This window comes from Anopheles merus, chromosome 2L (assembly GCF_017562075.2).
Source record: "Anopheles merus strain MAF chromosome 2L, AmerM5.1, whole genome shotgun sequence".
Classification (NCBI taxonomy): Eukaryota; Metazoa; Arthropoda; class Insecta; order Diptera; family Culicidae; genus Anopheles; species Anopheles merus.
Window position 1 is genome coordinate 36,204,037 of NC_054083.1, and position 18,253 is coordinate 36,222,289.

At 48.0% G+C, this 18,253-nt stretch overlaps 1 protein-coding gene across 1 annotated transcript; it reads left to right on the forward strand.

The window, feature by feature from the left end:
- Window positions 1-1,007: 1,007 nt before the first annotated feature.
- LOC121592101 (probable multidrug resistance-associated protein lethal(2)03659) lies at window positions 1,008-17,741 on the forward strand. The gene is made up of 8 exons (XM_041913390.1): window positions 1,008-1,470; window positions 11,118-11,463; window positions 11,528-12,109; window positions 13,200-14,958; window positions 15,035-15,356; window positions 15,428-16,476; window positions 16,547-16,693; window positions 16,768-17,741. The coding sequence occupies exons 2-8, from the start codon at window positions 11,141-11,143 to the stop codon at window positions 16,816-16,818; spliced, it is 4,233 nt and encodes a 1,410-aa protein (XP_041769324.1). The 5' UTR covers window positions 1,008-1,470; window positions 11,118-11,140; the 3' UTR covers window positions 16,819-17,741.
- The last annotated feature ends 512 nt before the right edge of the window (window positions 17,742-18,253 follow it).

Below are 18,253 nucleotides of genomic sequence, written 5' to 3' on the forward strand. Positions count from 1 at the left end.
TAAGTGCAATTTTGTGTATCTATTGATTTTATTGAAAAAACAGATGTATTAACAAAAGATTTGATGATTTGTTTATGCACGAAATGTAAAATCATGTGAGTAAGAGTTCGAATCTTACGTAAATTGTCCATGCTGCTCGTATATAATGAGTAATTAACGTGAAAATTGCAAAAAAAATAATTTCTTAGTTTTTATCCTCAAAAATGTAGAAAAAAAAACAATGAATTATAGAATAAATTTACGGAATAACAAGAAAGAACACACTTAAATCTATGTTTTAATGTTAAATACGAACTCGCAAAGCCCAAAATATATATTTAAAAAACATTATATCGAAAAAATGTGGTAGATAAATTAAATGAACCATTTTAAAAAATGTAAACAATGTTTGAATCCTGGGGACCTTACGCCAAGAGACGAATTGTCAAAATGCACTAGATTCCACCACCTGATATTTTTAAATCCACCTTGGGTAAGAGGTACGGTGTATCTCGGGGACTACCTGTACAGTCATTATCCGATATACGCTATCGTACGGGACCGAGCGCAATAGCGTATCTCGAGTTTTCGCGTATAGCGGATTCCTATGGAAAAATAGTTTACACTACCGGTTCGAAGGTTGAAATATATCGCCTCAGAGTTTTGCATTAAAGTTTTTTGTTATACAATAGGTATCTTTTGCACAAATTTAATCCAAAATGCATTAAGAACATTAAAGAAATTCAAAAAGAGCATAACATATTTCAAAAAATTAAAATATTTGCGAAAAACACATGGAGCTGTCAAATTTAGAGAAATCGCGTACTGCGAATTCGCGTATATCGAGTATCGCGTACTGCGGATAATTGCTGTACATTTACTCACCCCCAATATAATAAGAGACAGCACTTTAACGAGTGCCGCCAAAAAGTAGTTACGCACTGTATGTTTTACCATTTTTTCATAATAAAACTTCTTTCGCTGACGACTTCTAACGCACACACACACACACACGGTGCTAGTTGTCCGGCGTGGTCGAATGGTGGTGTAAGGTGCTGCCGCAGACAAACGCGCGCGCTAGTCATTAGAATATACGTAGCACCGCTCAGTTGCAAGCCGCACTTCGAGCCGTACACAGGTTTGCCGAGCGCTCCGGAAAAGAATGTAGTGAACGGAAAAAACAGTGCGCATCACACACAGAGGGCCGGGTTTTTGTACATCTATCCTACTATACGAGTGGCGGAGTGTGTAAGTGCGTGCGTTCGTGCGTGCCAGCGAGTGTGTGTGTGCACTTAAAGTGATTCAGAGTTTTTGGCGTATTGATTATCGCCAGCCCATCAGCTGTGTTTTGTTGTGTGGAATTGTTTGGTGGAGTGGCGAGCGAGAGCGCATTCAGGTGAAGACGGATAGCAATCTCGCCCGCTTCCCGTACGTGCCGTTCGAACCGTGCCCGAAATCATCATTCGTCGTGGTAGTGATTAGATCGAAGAGGTGAGTTTTTTAAAGTGAGGTTAGAAAAGGAGTAAGAAAATTCGGAAAGGGCCCCCGAAAAGGCACGCGGCCGAACCGGTCAACGCGGTGCCAGTGTGTGCCGGACAAAGTGTGCCGAAAAGGGAAAAGGGAAGCGATCGTTCTAGAACACGCTCTCTCTCTCTCTCCCTCTCTCTTTGGTGGACATGTTTGGCCATGATGTTTGGGATACATTTTTGTTTGCGATTTCTTTTCCGTCCGTAGGCGCAAGGGGTAACAATGGCAACGCAGTGTGTGTGTGTGTGTGTGTGTGTTTGTGTGTGCGTTAATTTGGATCCACCACCACCATTAGGCGTCTCTTCTCGCTAAATCAATTCGTATGGCGACCGCAGAGCGGCGTCGCCTTTAACCCGAACCCCGTATCCCTAACCTAACTTACCTGCTCTCCCCCCCCCCCCCCCCCCCGGGGGTCATTGTCCGTCCTTTCTTCCCTGGATTTCGTGGAAGAGCCAAGAGACAATCGAACACACACAAGGCTCGCGCTAATACAGGTAAATTCCAGTCGGAAGTGGCACGCGGCTCTCGAAGGCGGGAATATGATAGAGGAAAAGATTTGGGAGAAAAAAAAGGAACGAACAGCGCCTACTAGAAACGATTGTCGGTGGCCGCAGAATGTAAACGTGGGAATATAAAGATAGATCGGTGTGTGTACGTACGTGTTGTTGCGCGAGATTGAGGACACACAATGTATGGTGTGCTGGGGGTGTGTTGTGTCGTTACGGCCAATGTAATTTGAGGGACGCGGATGGAGGGGGGGGGGGTGATGATGTATTTCGATCGCGCTCGCGTATTACATAAATACACCCACCGCACAGCATACGACCCCCCGCGCGAAAAGGGGTTGAGGGGAGCGAAGGGCCTTCCTTCCGTCTTCAAACTCCACGGTACAGGTGAAAGTGTGACAATTTAGATAAGTGTTTCGTGCGGTTGCCGGTAAGGAACACACAGAGTTTTAGCCTACTTTGTTGAAGTTACCGATTTTTTTCGCTCCCTTACAACAACAAAGCGTGTTCGATCTGACAGCTTAGTGCGGGGGAATAATGATGATGTTGATCGTCATCTTGTTCGGGAATCATCTGTGTGGTTGATGAACGGGGACTTCCGGCATGTTCGTGGTCGTTCTATGGCGCTGTTTTTTTTTTTGTTTTGCTACAAACACTCCACAGCAAGTGGCAAGTCATTGGAGAATTTGCTACGGCCTTATCTCAACGTGTATCTTCTTGAACGTTTGCCGGCCGGTCTCGCGTGTGTCGGTTCTAGCTCACGTAGGCGCGAAATTTATTGTTTTTTTACACACACACAACGATGGAATTATTATAGATATGTTGTCGAATAGACCCTTTTGGTGTTTGCTATTGGAGATTGTGGTTAAAACAGGTACAAAACAAACCCCCCGGCTTCGCAGCAGGGCAGCAGACCTCAGGAAGACAGCGGTGTCAAACTCGTCCGATCGTTGGGGGGCTTTGCATGGTGTTCGAGATTTAGAGGAGTTATAATCTTCAATGATTTAATATGATGCAATAGTCAGCACTAAGTCTCCAATGGTTGTGCATTCAATTTTTTTTATCAGATTTTTTTAAATGATACCAAAATCATACTTTTGGATAATTTCTAATAGTATAGACTCTAGCGGCTCAAATAGACATCTTTGAACAATTAATCATGAGTTGAGAATAAATTTCAAAACATTAGTAATCAGAGAAATTAGGTGTAAAATATCAGCTGATTATAAAGATTATATATTGTTCTTTTCGTCATAGGATCGACACATGATCACGGCGTCGAAAAATAAAATCGAATATTCCAACGACCCTGATGATTCTCATTCGATTTACGAAATTTACTAGATCGGTTGAAACTTGTTATGAAATTAAAAACAAAGCTTGTTGAATAGTTTTGTTGGTTAAAAACCTATCTGAAAACGATACCTAAAAAAGCTTAGGTATCTGAATGCTGAATCATTGCGGATAAAATACGATAATTTCTTGGCAAAAATACAATCACTTCTATACAATCAAAGTGTTGCGTTCAAAAGTAATGAAATAAGTAACTATGTTTACATTACGAATAACGAAAATTAAAGACTAAAGAGTAACAAAGCAAATGATGAAATTCAGCAAAAGTGTACGATCTCTATCGTATCGTACTCATAAGATCAGCAACGAACTGGATCACCGATCAACCCAAACGAGAAAAGGACACCTTCACGGGTGTAATTCAAGCGTTTGACTGCCCTGCTTTGACCAATTATTCAATCTAACCATCCATTCAAGATATAATTAAAAGCAGGTTGAAGTACTGAGGGCTACGCTCCTGTTGCTTCATCTATACAAATCGTGGCTTTAACCCACAAAACGAACTCCTCCTCCAAAAGCACAAAACAAGCATCATTGCTGCGTGGTACGTTTCCACATGCTAAAACTTCCAAACCCCGTGTGATCTTAACCTCCATCCGTGCCTTAGAAACTGTTGCCACAACGCTCACCTTCAAAGTCTTTCTGTCACTTCGAGCAAACACTAACGATGTTTACGAAGCTGGATGTGGAGGAGGAGGAGGAGGAGGTAGGAGGCATCATCGTCACGTGTGATTACGGCGTCGTTGTGTTTGGTACGGTGCGAATCACTCGATGACGTCCGGCGGGGTTTTTTTTTTGTTCGTTTCAATCGACGGAACGAACTTCCTTCCGTTTCGATACATCAGATTGAGGCGAGGGGACGACAATACGATGACGTGGTGTGGCGCCCTATGCGGAAGCTTCTGTGCGATTATGTCGTTCATCCGTTCGTTCGTTTTTTTCCTCTCTATCGTTCTCTTCTGTCAATGATACTTCCTATTATGTGTGAGCGTGAAGATTTGCAGCAAATGATAAACTAACACTTCGGACAAATTCGAAAGACAATCGGAATGGAGATTGGGAACGCGAACCAGACCGTGAAGTAGTAGGTTCCTTTCTGCCGGATTTGCTCTGACCTCTGCCGGTGACTTGCAATTAACCCACATTCGTTGTTGTTGTTGTCGTATCATTAAAGTGATAAAAGTATATAACCTCTATTAAGCTTTGTATAGCCTTTGAGTCCGAAATGTAGACTATTGAACAGAAAGAGTCATAACAAATGGTTGAATAATTGAAAAAATGGATTCTTGGTTATGTGTATATCAAATAGAGGTGCACAAACAACTACTCAAGCTCAAGTCCATCATGGGATTTGAAAAACCCAACATCTATCACAAGAAGATCAAAAGATCTCAGTCATTGCCAAGACACTGTGAGACTGTTTTCTTCGATTATATAACTTCAAGAAATGATAATCAATTTATTTGTCCAACAGCCCGATTGATCCAGCCGTCATCTCGAGATCGTCTCGAATTGAAATTGTCTTAAAATCCCTATTTTACCAACAGTTTGAAACACGATACACAGTGCAATGCATCGCCACGTGCACAACCAAAGCAACCAACGACCCACTCGCCAGTAACTCCCCTGTAAACGCATTTTCGATCCCATTCTATGGCGGCCACTACCATCCCGTCAATCATTTATTATTCTTCTCGCTTCACATCGCACTGGATGCGTTGAATGATTGGAGTTTAAATTGCCCCCTTTCGACAAAATACAATAAACGCCGCAGAGCGGCGGGCGCGCAGTGTTAGCCCGCAGCACCGGGCGCGCGGCCGTTTGCTCTCGTGCGCCACATTAATTGGTTCAACCACCGACAACAGATGCTGAAGATGCACACACGGCAATGCAATTCAATTCCTACTGCACATCTGGGGAGCGATGCATATTTGCCCACTGTAGTTGCGTGTGTCATGGTAGATTGAGGTCGGATCTCTGGCGGCCGCGCTGGTCTGCAACAGCCGGCTGTTTAACGATACGTTATCACACGGGTGTGGTATTTGCCAGTTCTTATAGTAGCGCCAACCTTTTTTTTTTGTACACGATTCCTGTTGACTGGCACGCTTCTCCCACGCTGCGAGATAACGTCGTTTTTATGATGATCATACGAGCTTTCCGGACGAGCTGGGTGGCGCTGGAATTACCTCCTGGTCGCCCAGTGTAGCTTAATTGTTTCGTGTCGCAAAGTCCCGATTGCTGCCACCGATATGTGTTTCGATATTCTAGAATGATCGTCTATCAGGCCAGGTTTATCAGGCTTATCAGCTGCGGTAGGCGTAAAGGCAATCGTTCGTAGCATAGCAGCAGCAGCAGCAGCAGCAGCAGTATTGGGGAGCAATTTTTTGGAACAGATGATGCAAATTGGCCACTCCTTTCGTGGGGAGTAGTAGCGAGTTCTCTTCGCTTCCGGAATATCAGAAGAAAGAAGGCACCCTTAAAACAATATGCTTGTCAGCAACATTCCGATCGGAGATAGTAGATAGTAGTGTCTGGTGTTGCTGATAGTGACGAAATTCACCAATCTAAGGACTTGCAATGTACGCAGTTCGCTACCTATAGTGAATAGTGAATTTTGTTTTCTGTTTTCAATAGACAACGGTATAGCATCATCGTCAGCAATCAGGTAAGACGGGCCCTTCTTTTGAAGGGCACGCTGGCCGGTGTTTACGCCCCGCTAGTATTGCAGTGCACTAAGGAAATGTCATTCAAATTTGTGCCCTACTGACTGATAAGAGCGTTACGCGATTCATTGAATAATAGTTGTTTTGATTTCGAGTTCGTTGGCTGCAAATAAATAAACAAGCAGCTTGAAACAATGCCCAATACGCAGTGGACTATCGGGAGATGCTGTAATGTGTCAGATACTAGTCTGTTTGGCCTGATTACAGGGCTACGCAACACAATACTGAGGGTGTACGTAATATCCCCAGGGTACAAAGGTTTTTTTTTTATGATAAGGCAATTTCCAGACGCTTCTTTAAAGCCAAGGGGCACATCAGGAGAAATTACGGCGAGGTCAAGCCTAAACCGTTTCTGGAACTGATCACAATCCTATGCCGAACCTGTAATTGATCTTCAATCTATATCGGTCTTGTAACGGATCTTGAACCCATACTTATCCAGGAAATGATACTTAATACATAACAGAGCTGGAACTGATTTCTCAACCTATAAAAGTCCAAGAACATATTCTGATCCCAAATCCCGTACTGGCATTGGAAATGCTCCTGAACTCATCACCAATCCTGTAACCGATGCCGAATCGATATCATGGTCACGGTCATGGTCTTGATCCTGATCCCATACCGATCCTTGAACATATCCAGAGCTTACAGTGATCCTGGAACTGATCTCCAACCAATGTCGATCTTGGAACTTATGCTCAATCCGATGTGGTCCTTGAATTGATCCCAAATCCAGAAAGGTCATACAATTGAGTTCGAACCTAACTCGGTCCTTGAACTGATCCCATAACCATATTGATGTTGAAACCAATCCCGAATCCATCAATGTCCTGGATTTTATGCTGATGCCATACCGGTCCTCGAACAGATATTGAACTAATTCTTGGAAGATATCCTGATATCCCCATACACAACACAACAGCTTTAAAAATTCCCGAGAATCTATACCAGTTCGGGAACCAATCCCGCACCGAATTCAGTCTTGGAACTGATCCCCGTCAAATAATCGCCCTACAACTTATAAAGAACCTATGTCGATTTTGGAACTGATCTCCAACTGTCAGGTTCTGTTAGATTATCCTTATTTTATTCCATTTGCGTAACTGTGTCTAAACTTCTCTCAAGCAATCCTCGAATCGGAAATCTATACCGGCCCAGGAATCGACACAGTACCTACTTCGATCCTCCGCTACTTTCGCTGTTTCCGCTACTGGTAAACGAACCATTCTTGACGGCAGTTGTTTCAAAAATTCTGTGTAGACATCCAAGTAGCCAGGAAGTAAAAAGCGATATGCGCGTAAGTAGACGATGAGCAGATAGGTGGGTTGTTTTTTTTTAACGACAGGGAGTGGACCTTTGGATCCCTAACATGGAATCGTACGAGGACGACAAGGAGAAAGTATAAAGTTACTACTTACTTAAATGAAATAACCATTCAAAATCACCCTTGGAGTTTGGAGCAAGAAAAGAGCAGCAACTCACCCACAAAAGCGCGTGCCCAGAAGTTTGTTTAGTCATTAGGAATACGATCCATTGACAGCCGGGCTGCGCTGCCAGAGAGTTATCAGTTTGCGGAAGTTGGTGCTCCATCGACTGCAAACACTGAACGTCACGCAAGAGCGCCTTGCCTTATCAAAAGCGTCATGAGCGAAATAGAAAAAAAATCCCATTAATGAGCTATTTTGACCTCCACTTAGCAGTTTAGCGCTTCATTTGCGGCAAATTAAAAATTAATAACACATTAAAATCCGGTTCTTCTTTCACGGCAGCGCTGCCAAGGATGCTCCGGAAGTTGTCCTCATACCACTGCGTGTCCACACCGTTGTCCGTTATCAGTCATCGTCCGTGTTTTTGGTCGGTCCAAGCCAATGCGTGACTAAGAAGATTCTATTTTTAATTCAAGTAATTAGTAACGCCTAACGCACCACTGCACGGCCTACTTCGCATCGCAAGACTTGCATCACAGTGAGTGAGGATTTGGGGGTCGGTTTTATGCATTAGGATAATGCGGGGGCGCCATTGTACAACACGCAAATACCCAACACCCAACAAGGGTACTAGGGGGAGCATACAAGAAGATAAGCCAGATAATATATGTCGCCGACACCCGTTAAGGGGGGAGGTTTTGTTTTTTTGTATTCTTAGTTTATTTTGTCTGCAAATGAAAACGACAGCGCTGCTCCAGGCCGGCCGGTTGGGTGCCATAAGCGAGATAATGAGATTTGCTTTGGCCACCACTGTAACACGGGGGCTGTAACCACCACCCGCAAACGGGGTGATAAACCTGTTGGGGTTGAATAGCTGAAGCGGCAGTGAATTTAGAGCCTGTCATCTAGTGCGTTTGAAGTAGTGCGCTGTTTGCAAAAATAGAGTTTAATTGTCTTTATTCATTCAATTCTATGTGCTAATAATAGTTTTCTTTTCCACGCAATGCTTCTTTTTGATGCGTTAAAACATCACCTGAGTGCGCAATCGCCGCTCGCTGTGTTCGGTGCATCATTTTTCACTTATCTCCCCCAACCCGTCTGCAACTATTTTATCGATTATTTAGCTTTTCAAAATACTTAAACGCAGTCACTGCTCGATAAATCTATTTAAAGAACCAATACCAAAGCCCGCTTGCTGCTCCGGTTCCGGCAATACGGGAAGGGAAGGATCGACTAATCGATTTAAAGTCGTGTCACGATAATAGCACAAAATATGCAGCAAAAGGGCGAAGGGCGATGGTGTGTGTGTGTGTGTCTTGGTGTACTTCGTGCCGCCATTCAGGCATTGCTGGGGTCACATCAATCATCACAAACTAATACAAGGTGGTCGGTGAAGCGCAATGGTAAACACTAACATTGTTGCCCCACCGCCAAAAGAGCCCAAAACTTCTAACTACTGCTATATAATACTACACCACCACTACTACTCGTAGCTTTAAAATTGATACCCGTGTGCATGAAACACTACACGTGCACTTCGGTGGCCTCTAACGATGGTTGGGTGATTCGCCCTCTCCCAAAGTCTCTGGTTCGTCAAAAAAAAAAGGTTCGAACTCGACGTACCAGGCGAAAGGCACGGAAAATAGCTGGATCAATGAAATGTGTACAAGGAATCACACATCACCCTATGCAGGGGGAAGACCCTTCCACGGTGGTTAGTGTTTAGTGGATTTTGATTGTTGGTGTCGCGCGGTGTCCACGATAAGCGGATTTTGTACTGGTTCTGGATGCATTAGACGATCTTAAGACGAGCGTTCCGAGAAGTGTGTCTTTACTGGAAGAAATTGTTCCGTGATTGCTGCTTATTACACGTCTCGAGTACGCCTAGAGTTCAACGGATCCGATCTTACAAGCGAAACCGATGAATCACGCTGTAAAGTGTGCCGGCTTAAGGGTGTTTGTGGTGACTTACCGCCAGCTTTAAGCCCCGAGACTTAATGCTCTCCGGAAGCACTTGTGAGTGAGTTCTTCATGCCTTTGAGAAGCAGCTCCGATTACCGCTTATCAAGCACGTCGTGGCCTACATTTGCCGTCGGATGGGCTGGCCGGCCGGTGGTTTCTGTACTTCAGAAACCACAGGTTGCAATCTCAGCAGAGGTAGGCGCATTACGCCAAGAGCAGAAAACCTTTCTTGAAGAAGAACCTTTGCAGACTGGGACAGGGTTACGTCAAACGGCAAGGATCGCTTACGTGTAAGCCCATTAGATTCTTCAATTTTAGTTTTAAAACATCGAGTACAAAAGTATTACGCGGCACGCACCTCTACACCACCCGGTACGTGGCCAAACTTGAACGTTGAAAACGAAACGAACGATCATCCACCAGACCGTGAACAGCCGGTTTTTCCAGTGCTCTAGAGACGGTTATGTCTATGTTACGCAGACGTATACAAACTAAGCAAAAAAAAAAAAAAAAACGGAAGCAAAAACGCAAAGTTTCCGCACGAACAAGTAACACGAATGGTCGGAGGAGGTCGGCAGTAGTACGTGTCCAGCTCGTTGGCTGGGGGGAGACCTTCACCTTAATTTTGACCCTCACCGACAGAGGGGCCCCGGCATAACGACACTGTCTGCAGGCCGTCGTCGGGGATGGATGGACATAAATTGTGTTTACTTTCGCATTTTTGCTATCGTTACTAGTAATTACACCACCTTTATGCGGACGATAGGACGTCTTTTTTTGGAATATTTGGATTTTCAATTCATGAAGATTTGAACCAGTGGTGTACTCTCTGGAGCGCATCCACGACTCCGATCCGATTACGGGTATTTGTTAGTCTGGTTCTGACTTCAGAAAATCGGAACAACTAGTTCCGCCTGGAGTCCCAGTCATCTGGAGTCTGCCGGAGTCGTCTGGAGTCGTCTGGAGTCGGAGACGTTTGAAATCAGCTCCGGGCGACTCCTAACAACTCCGTACAGCTCCGGACGACTCCGGATAACTTCGGCTAACTTCGGGCGGCTCTGGATGACTCCGGATGACTCTGGACGAGTGCAAACGACTCCGAAAAATACTGGAGGAAATACGGAGTCGGTTCCGAAATTTGAAGAAAAATCGACTCCGGGTTTTATGCCAGCTTTACTCATCACTAATTTGAACGTACGATCACGATCGCTATGGTACGATCGCAGTCTGGGAGACGTTTGTCACCCGTGAACGCAAAGGAACGGCAGCTTCAATCGTGTTTCTTCCTGTTTAATGATTCACCCTTAACCGTGATAACCTCTCTGTGTATGCCTCACCGGACTTACCGACTGCTTCACTTTCTCGCATCAAAGTGCCTACACCATATGGTGCAATCGTTATGTTTTATTTTGCTTTTTAACAAGAAAGAATGAATGCATCTCTTATCATGTGCGTGCTCTAGGTCGAATGGTTTGTTGATGTGTTGTGCATGTCCCGCACAATCTCGTTCGTGTTTTTCTTTTTTCTATGCAACGCAATCAAACAAGCGCCGTTGTTTGGTGCACTCTCCCGGGGTTTGTGTGCCCATCTGGCCCTACAACGAAATAGTAAACGTTCTTTTTCGTTCGCCCTCCCAGCTTATCAGCTCACGGCGAGCGCCATGGAGGCACAGAAGCGCAAGGAGCGCGAACCGTGCCCACGGCAGAAGGCCAACTTTCTGTCGTACATCATCTTCGGCTGGACGATACCGATCTTCTTCAAGGGCTACAAGAAGGAGCTAAACACGGACGATCTGTACCAGCCGCTGCGCGAGCACAAATCCGACGGGCTCGGCGATCGGCTGTGCGAGGCGTGGGAAAATGAGCAGAAGCAGGCGCGCATGAAGAACCGGAAGCCGAAGCTGCTGCGGGCCGGTTTTCGCGTGTTTGGCTGGGAAATAGCGCTGCTCGGGCTGGTGCTGCTGACGCTGGAAATGCTCTTCAAGTGAGTATTCGATTGATGATGTTTTTGGGGCTTTGGAAATGCTAACACTTTTATTCCTTTGTAGAGTATCGCAACCGTTTTTCCTTGGCAAGTTGGTCGCTTACTACTCCCGCCAGCAGGGTGACATTACGGAGGCGTACCTGTATGCCGGTGCGGTCGTTCTCTGCAGTGCCATCAACGTCCTGTTCATCCATCCGTACATGCTGTCCCAGCTGCATCTCGGCATGAAGCTGCGCGTGGCCGCCTGCAGCATGATCTACCGCAAGTCGCTTCGGCTGAGCAAAACGGCACTGGGCGACACGACCGCCGGACAGGTGGTGAATCTCCTATCGAACGACGTGGGTCGACTGGATCTTGCCGTGCTGTTTGTGCACTACCTTTGGATTGGGCCGCTTGAAACGCTCGTTGTAACGTACCTGATGTACCGCGAGATTGGCTATTCCGCCATCTACGGTGTACTGTTTTTGTTACTGTTTATCCCACTGCAAGCGTACCTGGGCAAGAAGACGTCGGAGTTGCGCCTGCGCACAGCGCTGCGTACGGACGAGCGAGTACGGCTGATGAACGAGATCATTCAGGGCATTCAGGTGATTAAGATGTACACGTGGGAGCGTCCGTTCGCTGCGCTGGTCGCGATGGCAAGAAAGTAAGTACGCGAAGAACTTGTCGGGAGAGAAGAAGCTTGAAATTATAGTGATGGGTTTAGTTGGCAAAAATCCGAAGTCGACTCCGATCCGATTCTGACAGTTTCGGAATCGACTCCGGAAGGTAGATTCGTCCAGCATTATCTGGAATCGTTCGGAATCGTCTGGAGCTGTTTGGAATTGCTCGGACTTTGGACGACTCTGGACGGCTCCGGACGACTTCGGACGACTCCGGACGACTCCGGACGACTCCGGAGGACTCCAGACGACTCCAGACGACTCCAGACGACTCCAGACGACTCCAGACGACTCCAGACGACTCCAGACGACTCCAGACGACTCCGGACGACTCCAGACGACTCCGAACAACTCTAGACAACTCCGGACGACTCCAGACGACTCCGGACGACTCCTGACGACTCCGAACGACTCCTGACAACTTCGGACGACTCCGGACGACTCTGGAAGACTCCAGACGACTTCAGACGACTCTGACCCGGAATGCTATTCTCGACAACCCCGAATCCAGGCGGAACTAGGTGGAGTTCCGGTCGACTCCGGACGACTTCGGACGATTTCGGACGACTTTGGAAGACTCCGGACGACTTCTGATGATTCCGTACGACTCCGTACGACTCTGGACGACTCCGACCCGGACGACTACTCCGACACCTGACGACTATGACTCCCGATGACTCCGACTCCGGGCTTGAGTCGTCTGGAGTCGTCTGGAGTCGTCTGGAGTCGACCGGAGTTCCGCCTAGTTCCACCCGGATTTGGAGTTATCGAGAAAGTAGTCGTCCGGAGTAGCTCGGACTCGGAGTCATCCGGAGACGACTCCGACTCTGAGGGACTCCGGACGACTGCGGGCGATTCCGGACGGCTCCAGAATAAGTTCTGAAATTATCAGAATCGGATCAGAGTCGACTTCGATTCTGGATGGAACTAGACGGAACTCCGGTCGACTCTGGAGGACTTCGGACGGCTTCGGACGACTCCGGATGACTTTTCCTTCCCGACGTCCAATGCCAATTTTACCCATCACTACATCACTATTCTGATCTCAATACATTCTCCTTTTTCCCCTTCCAGGAAGGAAATCAAAGTGATTCGCTACGTTTCGTACATCCGCGGCATACTGCTGTCCTTCATCATGTTCACGACGCGCGTGTCCATCTTTCTCAGCCTGGTAGCGTACGCGCTCGCCGGCCAGGTGGTGACGGCGGAGAAAGCGTTCGCCATTACCGCGTACTACAACATCCTCCGCACGACGATGACGATTTTCTTCCCGCAAGGCATTGGCCAGTTTGCGGAAGCGCTCGTGTCCGTCCGGCGCATCCAGAAGTTTATGCAGTACGATGAAATCGAAAGTGCGGAAGGTGTTTCCATGGTTGGTGGAGATGGAAAGGACGCATCCTCCTCCTCGTCGTCCGATCTGCAGGAGAAGAAACCGGACGCTGATCCGCTGGCCCTCCCGAACAGCAAGTTCATTCGCCACTCGGAATCGGACGGGCTGAAGGAGCCGGCAGCAGTGAACAATCACCACCAGCAGCAGCAGCAGCATCATCTGTCCGATGCGGGTGTGATCGTGGAGAAGGCGGTCGCCCGGTGGGATGCGAAAGCGACCGAGCTTACGCTGGACGGGGTCGATCTGCACGTACAACCAGGGACGCTCGTAGCCGTCATTGGACCGGTCGGTGCCGGCAAGTCCAGCCTGATTCACGCCATCCTAGGCGAGCTGCCGCTCGAGTCCGGCAGCATCAAGGTGAACGGGAACGTTTCGTACGCCTCCCAGGAACCGTGGCTGTTCTCCGGCACTGTTCGGCAAAACATCCTCTTCGGCCTGCCGATGGATCGCGAGCGCTACAAGCAGGTGGTGAAAACGTGCGCCCTCGAGCGCGATTTCCACCTGTTTGCGGACGGCGACAAAACGATCGTCGGCGAGCGCGGTGTATCGCTGTCCGGCGGGCAGAAGGCACGCATCAGCCTGGCCCGGGCGGTGTACCGGCGGGCGGAGGTGTACCTGCTCGACGATCCACTCAGCGCAGTTGATTCGCACGTTGGCCGGCACCTGTTTGACCACTGCATGCGCGACTACCTGCGGGGCAAGATCGTGATACTGGTGACGCACCAGCTGCAGTACCTGCAGAACGCCGACCAGATCGTCGTGATGATGCACGGCCGGGTGGAGGCGGTCGGGACGTACGATAAGCTGCGCGAAAGTGGGCAGGACTTTGCCCAGCTGCTGGCGGCCCCGTCCGGCCGGGAGGACGACAGCACCGACACGGAGTCGATCAAGCGGTCGGGCAGCCTGTACAAGCGGCAGAACAGCGAGTCGAGCATGGACTCGGCCGTGGCGGACGGCGAGGGCCCGGAGGCGAAAGCGACCGAGGAGCGGCAGAAGGAGGGCTCGATCGGGTACGACGTGTACCGGGCGTACTTTAGGGCGAGCGGTGGCAACCTGGTGGTGGTGCTGATACTGTTCATGTTTCTGCTGTCGCAGCTGAGCGCGTCCGGGGGCGACTACTTCCTGACGTACTGGGTGAACAAAGCGGAAGAGAAAGCGCCGGCCGCTGCCGGCGGGGACGGTGGCGCCGCGGGTGCAATGTTTAGTGCGCTGGCCAACGGGACGGCAGAAGAGCTCAACGAAACTACCACGTTTGAGCCGCCGGCAGTAACTACGGCCGTTACGACGGGCGCGGGCGGAATCGGCGTGTTCTTTACCGCCATCCGGCAGATGTTTGCGTCGGGTGATGAGGAGGAGGACCGGTACATTGACATCTACATCTTTACGGCGCTAACGGTGGCGACGGTTGTGATAACGCTCACGCGCAGCATGTTCTTCTTCAGGGTGAGTGACTGAGTTCTACCCAAAAATCATCCCCTTTTTCTATTTTCTAATGTAACGAATTTGCCTTGCTTTGCAGACGGCAATGAAAGCTTCGCGCAAGCTGCACGACGCCATGTTTAATGGCATCACGCGCGCCTCGATGTACTTCTTCAACACGAATCCGTCCGGGCGCATTCTGAACCGCTTCTCGAAGGACATGGGCCAGATCGACGAGTACCTGCCGAGCGTGACGGTGGACGTGATACAGATCTTCCTGTCGCTGATCGGCATCGTGGTGGTGGTCGCGATCGTCAACCCGTACAACCTGATCCCGACGGTCGTGATCGGTATCATCTTCTACTTTATGCGTGCCTTTTATCTGCTCACTTCACGCAACATTAAGCGCGTCGAAGCAATTAGTATGTATTTGTTGGTTTTTCTTTAATTATTTAAAATAGAAATTGTTAAAATATCCGTTTTTTCTTTACAGCACGATCACCGATCTACTCCCATCTGTCGGCGTCCCTGTCCGGCCTTTCCACAATCCGCGCCTTTGGCGCAGAGAAGGTGCTCGTGCACGAGTTCGACTCCCACCAGGACTTGCACAGCTCCGCCTTCTACCTCTTCATCTCGACGTCGCGCGCTTTCGGCTTCTATCTGGACGTGTTCTGCGTGATCTACATCGCGATCGTCACGCTAACGTTCTTCATACGCGGCGACAGCGGCGGCAACGTGGGCCTGGCCATCACGCAAGCACTCGGCATGACCGGCATGGTGCAGTGGGGAATGCGCCAATCTGCGGAGCTCGAAAACACGATGACATCGGTGGAGCGGGTGGTCGAGTACGATAACGTCGATCCGGAACCGGCCCTGGAGGCACCGGCCGACAAGAAACCCCCGAAAGAGTGGCCCCAGGAGGGACGGATTCGCTTCGAGAAGGTCACGCTGCGGTACAGCCCCGACACGGACAGCGATTTGGTGCTGCGCGATTTGCAGTTCGAGATTGAGCCGCGCGAAAAGATTGGCATCGTGGGACGGACGGGTGCGGGCAAATCGTCCCTTATTAATGCGCTCTTCCGGCTGTCCTACAACGGCGGTTCGATTTTGATCGACACGCGCGACACGAGCCAGATGGGGCTGCACGATTTGCGGGCGAAGCTGTCGATCATCCCGCAGGAGCCGGTCCTGTTCTCGGGCACGCTGCGCTACAATCTCGACCCGTTCGACGAGTACCCGGACGAGAAGCTGTGGCGAGCGCTGAAGGAGGTGAAGCTGGAGGACGCGGTGAACGAGCTGCCGTCCGGGCTGTCGTCGAAGATTAACGAGGGCGGTAGCAACTTCAGTGTGGGCCAGCGGCAGCTCGTCTGCCTTGCGCGGGCGATACTGCGCGAGAACAAGATACTGGTGATGGACGAGGCGACGGCCAACGTCGACCCGCAGACGGACAAGCTGATCCAGCAGACGATACGGGAGAAATTCAACGACTGTACAGTATTGACGATTGCGCACCGTTTGAACACCGTCATGGATTCGGACAAGGTAGATGCTTTGATGTGGTTGAAGATGCAGCTTTTTAATTAATATTTTACTTGTTTGGTGGCTCTTGTAGGTGCTTGTAATGGACGCAGGTCGTTGCGTTGAGTTCGGCACGCCGTACGAGCTGTTAACCACCGAAGGAGGTCCCAAAGTGTTCTACGGCATGGTGAAGCAGACGGGCAAGAGCACCTTCAACACGCTGCTTAAGATCGCCGAGGAGGTAAGGACGATGGTTGTTGTTTTACTTGTTGAATAGTAATTAATTTTCCCTTTTTCTTTTAATCTCTGTTACAGTCTCACAATCAGAAACTGAAACCGATAAAGGAGGCTGAAGCAACAAAATAATAGATTACACAGCAGCAGCAGCAGCAGTACCAGTATAGTTTGTAAGCATTTTGTACGAGTTCCCATCGTGAAAATCTCTTGCACTTCCCGAAAGTATCTGCAGAAGACAAAGGAGGATTATGATGATAATGACGGTTGCATTAACATAGTAAAGAATTAAGGAGCGGCAAATAGCAAGCGCGCGCGCGAGCGCTCCAAGGCGGTGCTACACGTGCTGCGTTTAATACCTCGTGCTTAAAAAGTGGCCTTTACTTAAAGTAATAAGTAATCATTTCGAACAAATTATTCTGTCCTTAGTGTGGTAGTTACCGGTGTAAGAAGCGGCACATTCTCTCAAAGCTGTAGGGTTGTGCACAATGAGGCGATTTATGTTTTGAGTGTGCGTGTGTATCTGTGTAAGTTAAGCAATATCCGTTGTGCATTGTACTTGTTTTTTTAGAGCTACAGTAAGAGAAATATTGTAATGGTGGGGTAGGGTAGGGTGGTCGATACTGAAAGAGTAATCCCTTAGGGAGAGCTTTTCCTCGGCCCAAATTCTTAAAGAAAAGTTGAATTGAAACTAGAAGAGAGGTATGCTTGTATTTGAATGTGGTGCGTAGAAAACGGCATTGGTACTAGAATGGTGGTTATATACACACTTACTATACGCCACAGTGTGTAGGTTTTGTTTCCGGTGCCTTAAAAAACCACACAAACACTTCTCAGCGAGAAAACCACCAGCCACAGCTCTTTAGAATTAGCGCCTAAGTTATAGGAGGGGAAAAAACGCCCGAGAGGAGAGAGTACAGCAGAGAAGAAAGCCAACACACAAACATGTTGCTCGGAGGACGAAAATAAATCATATTTACATCGCCGTGGTCCCGGTGGCAAAACCGCTGCTGCTGGTTTTTTGCCGCTTGGTGGGGCGGCGATGAATTGATAAATGGTAGCAGTAGACGGTTCTTGCGGTCTTGCGAAACACGATTCTTTAATGCATAAACAATCCGAAAAGTGGTGTAGAATGAAATTTTAATTGAGCGTGAGCGTGTGTAATGATTACCGATTTGTATGTATAGAGGTAAAGTGCGGTTTTAATATTGTTTAATCCCTTTGTGGCCTCGATTTGAATGTTGCTGCACGGTAAACTGGAATAAGATTAATGTAGGCATAATTTAAATTAGTTGTAGTACATTCTTGGTTGTTTTTACACCTCGTTTTCGTAGGACAAGGAAGGCAAAATAGCACACGATCTGTATTTGAAAATCTTCGAAAAGAACAGTTACGGGTCTAGGGTTGAGTTTCATGAATCTTTCGTTGAGATGAATTTATATGAATCTTCAGTGATGAGTGATTAGAATCTCTAAAGATTCACAAATCTTCAAAGATTCATGAATCATTCGAAATTCATGAATCATTCGAGATTTATGAATCTTTCGGAATTCGTGAATCTTTCCAA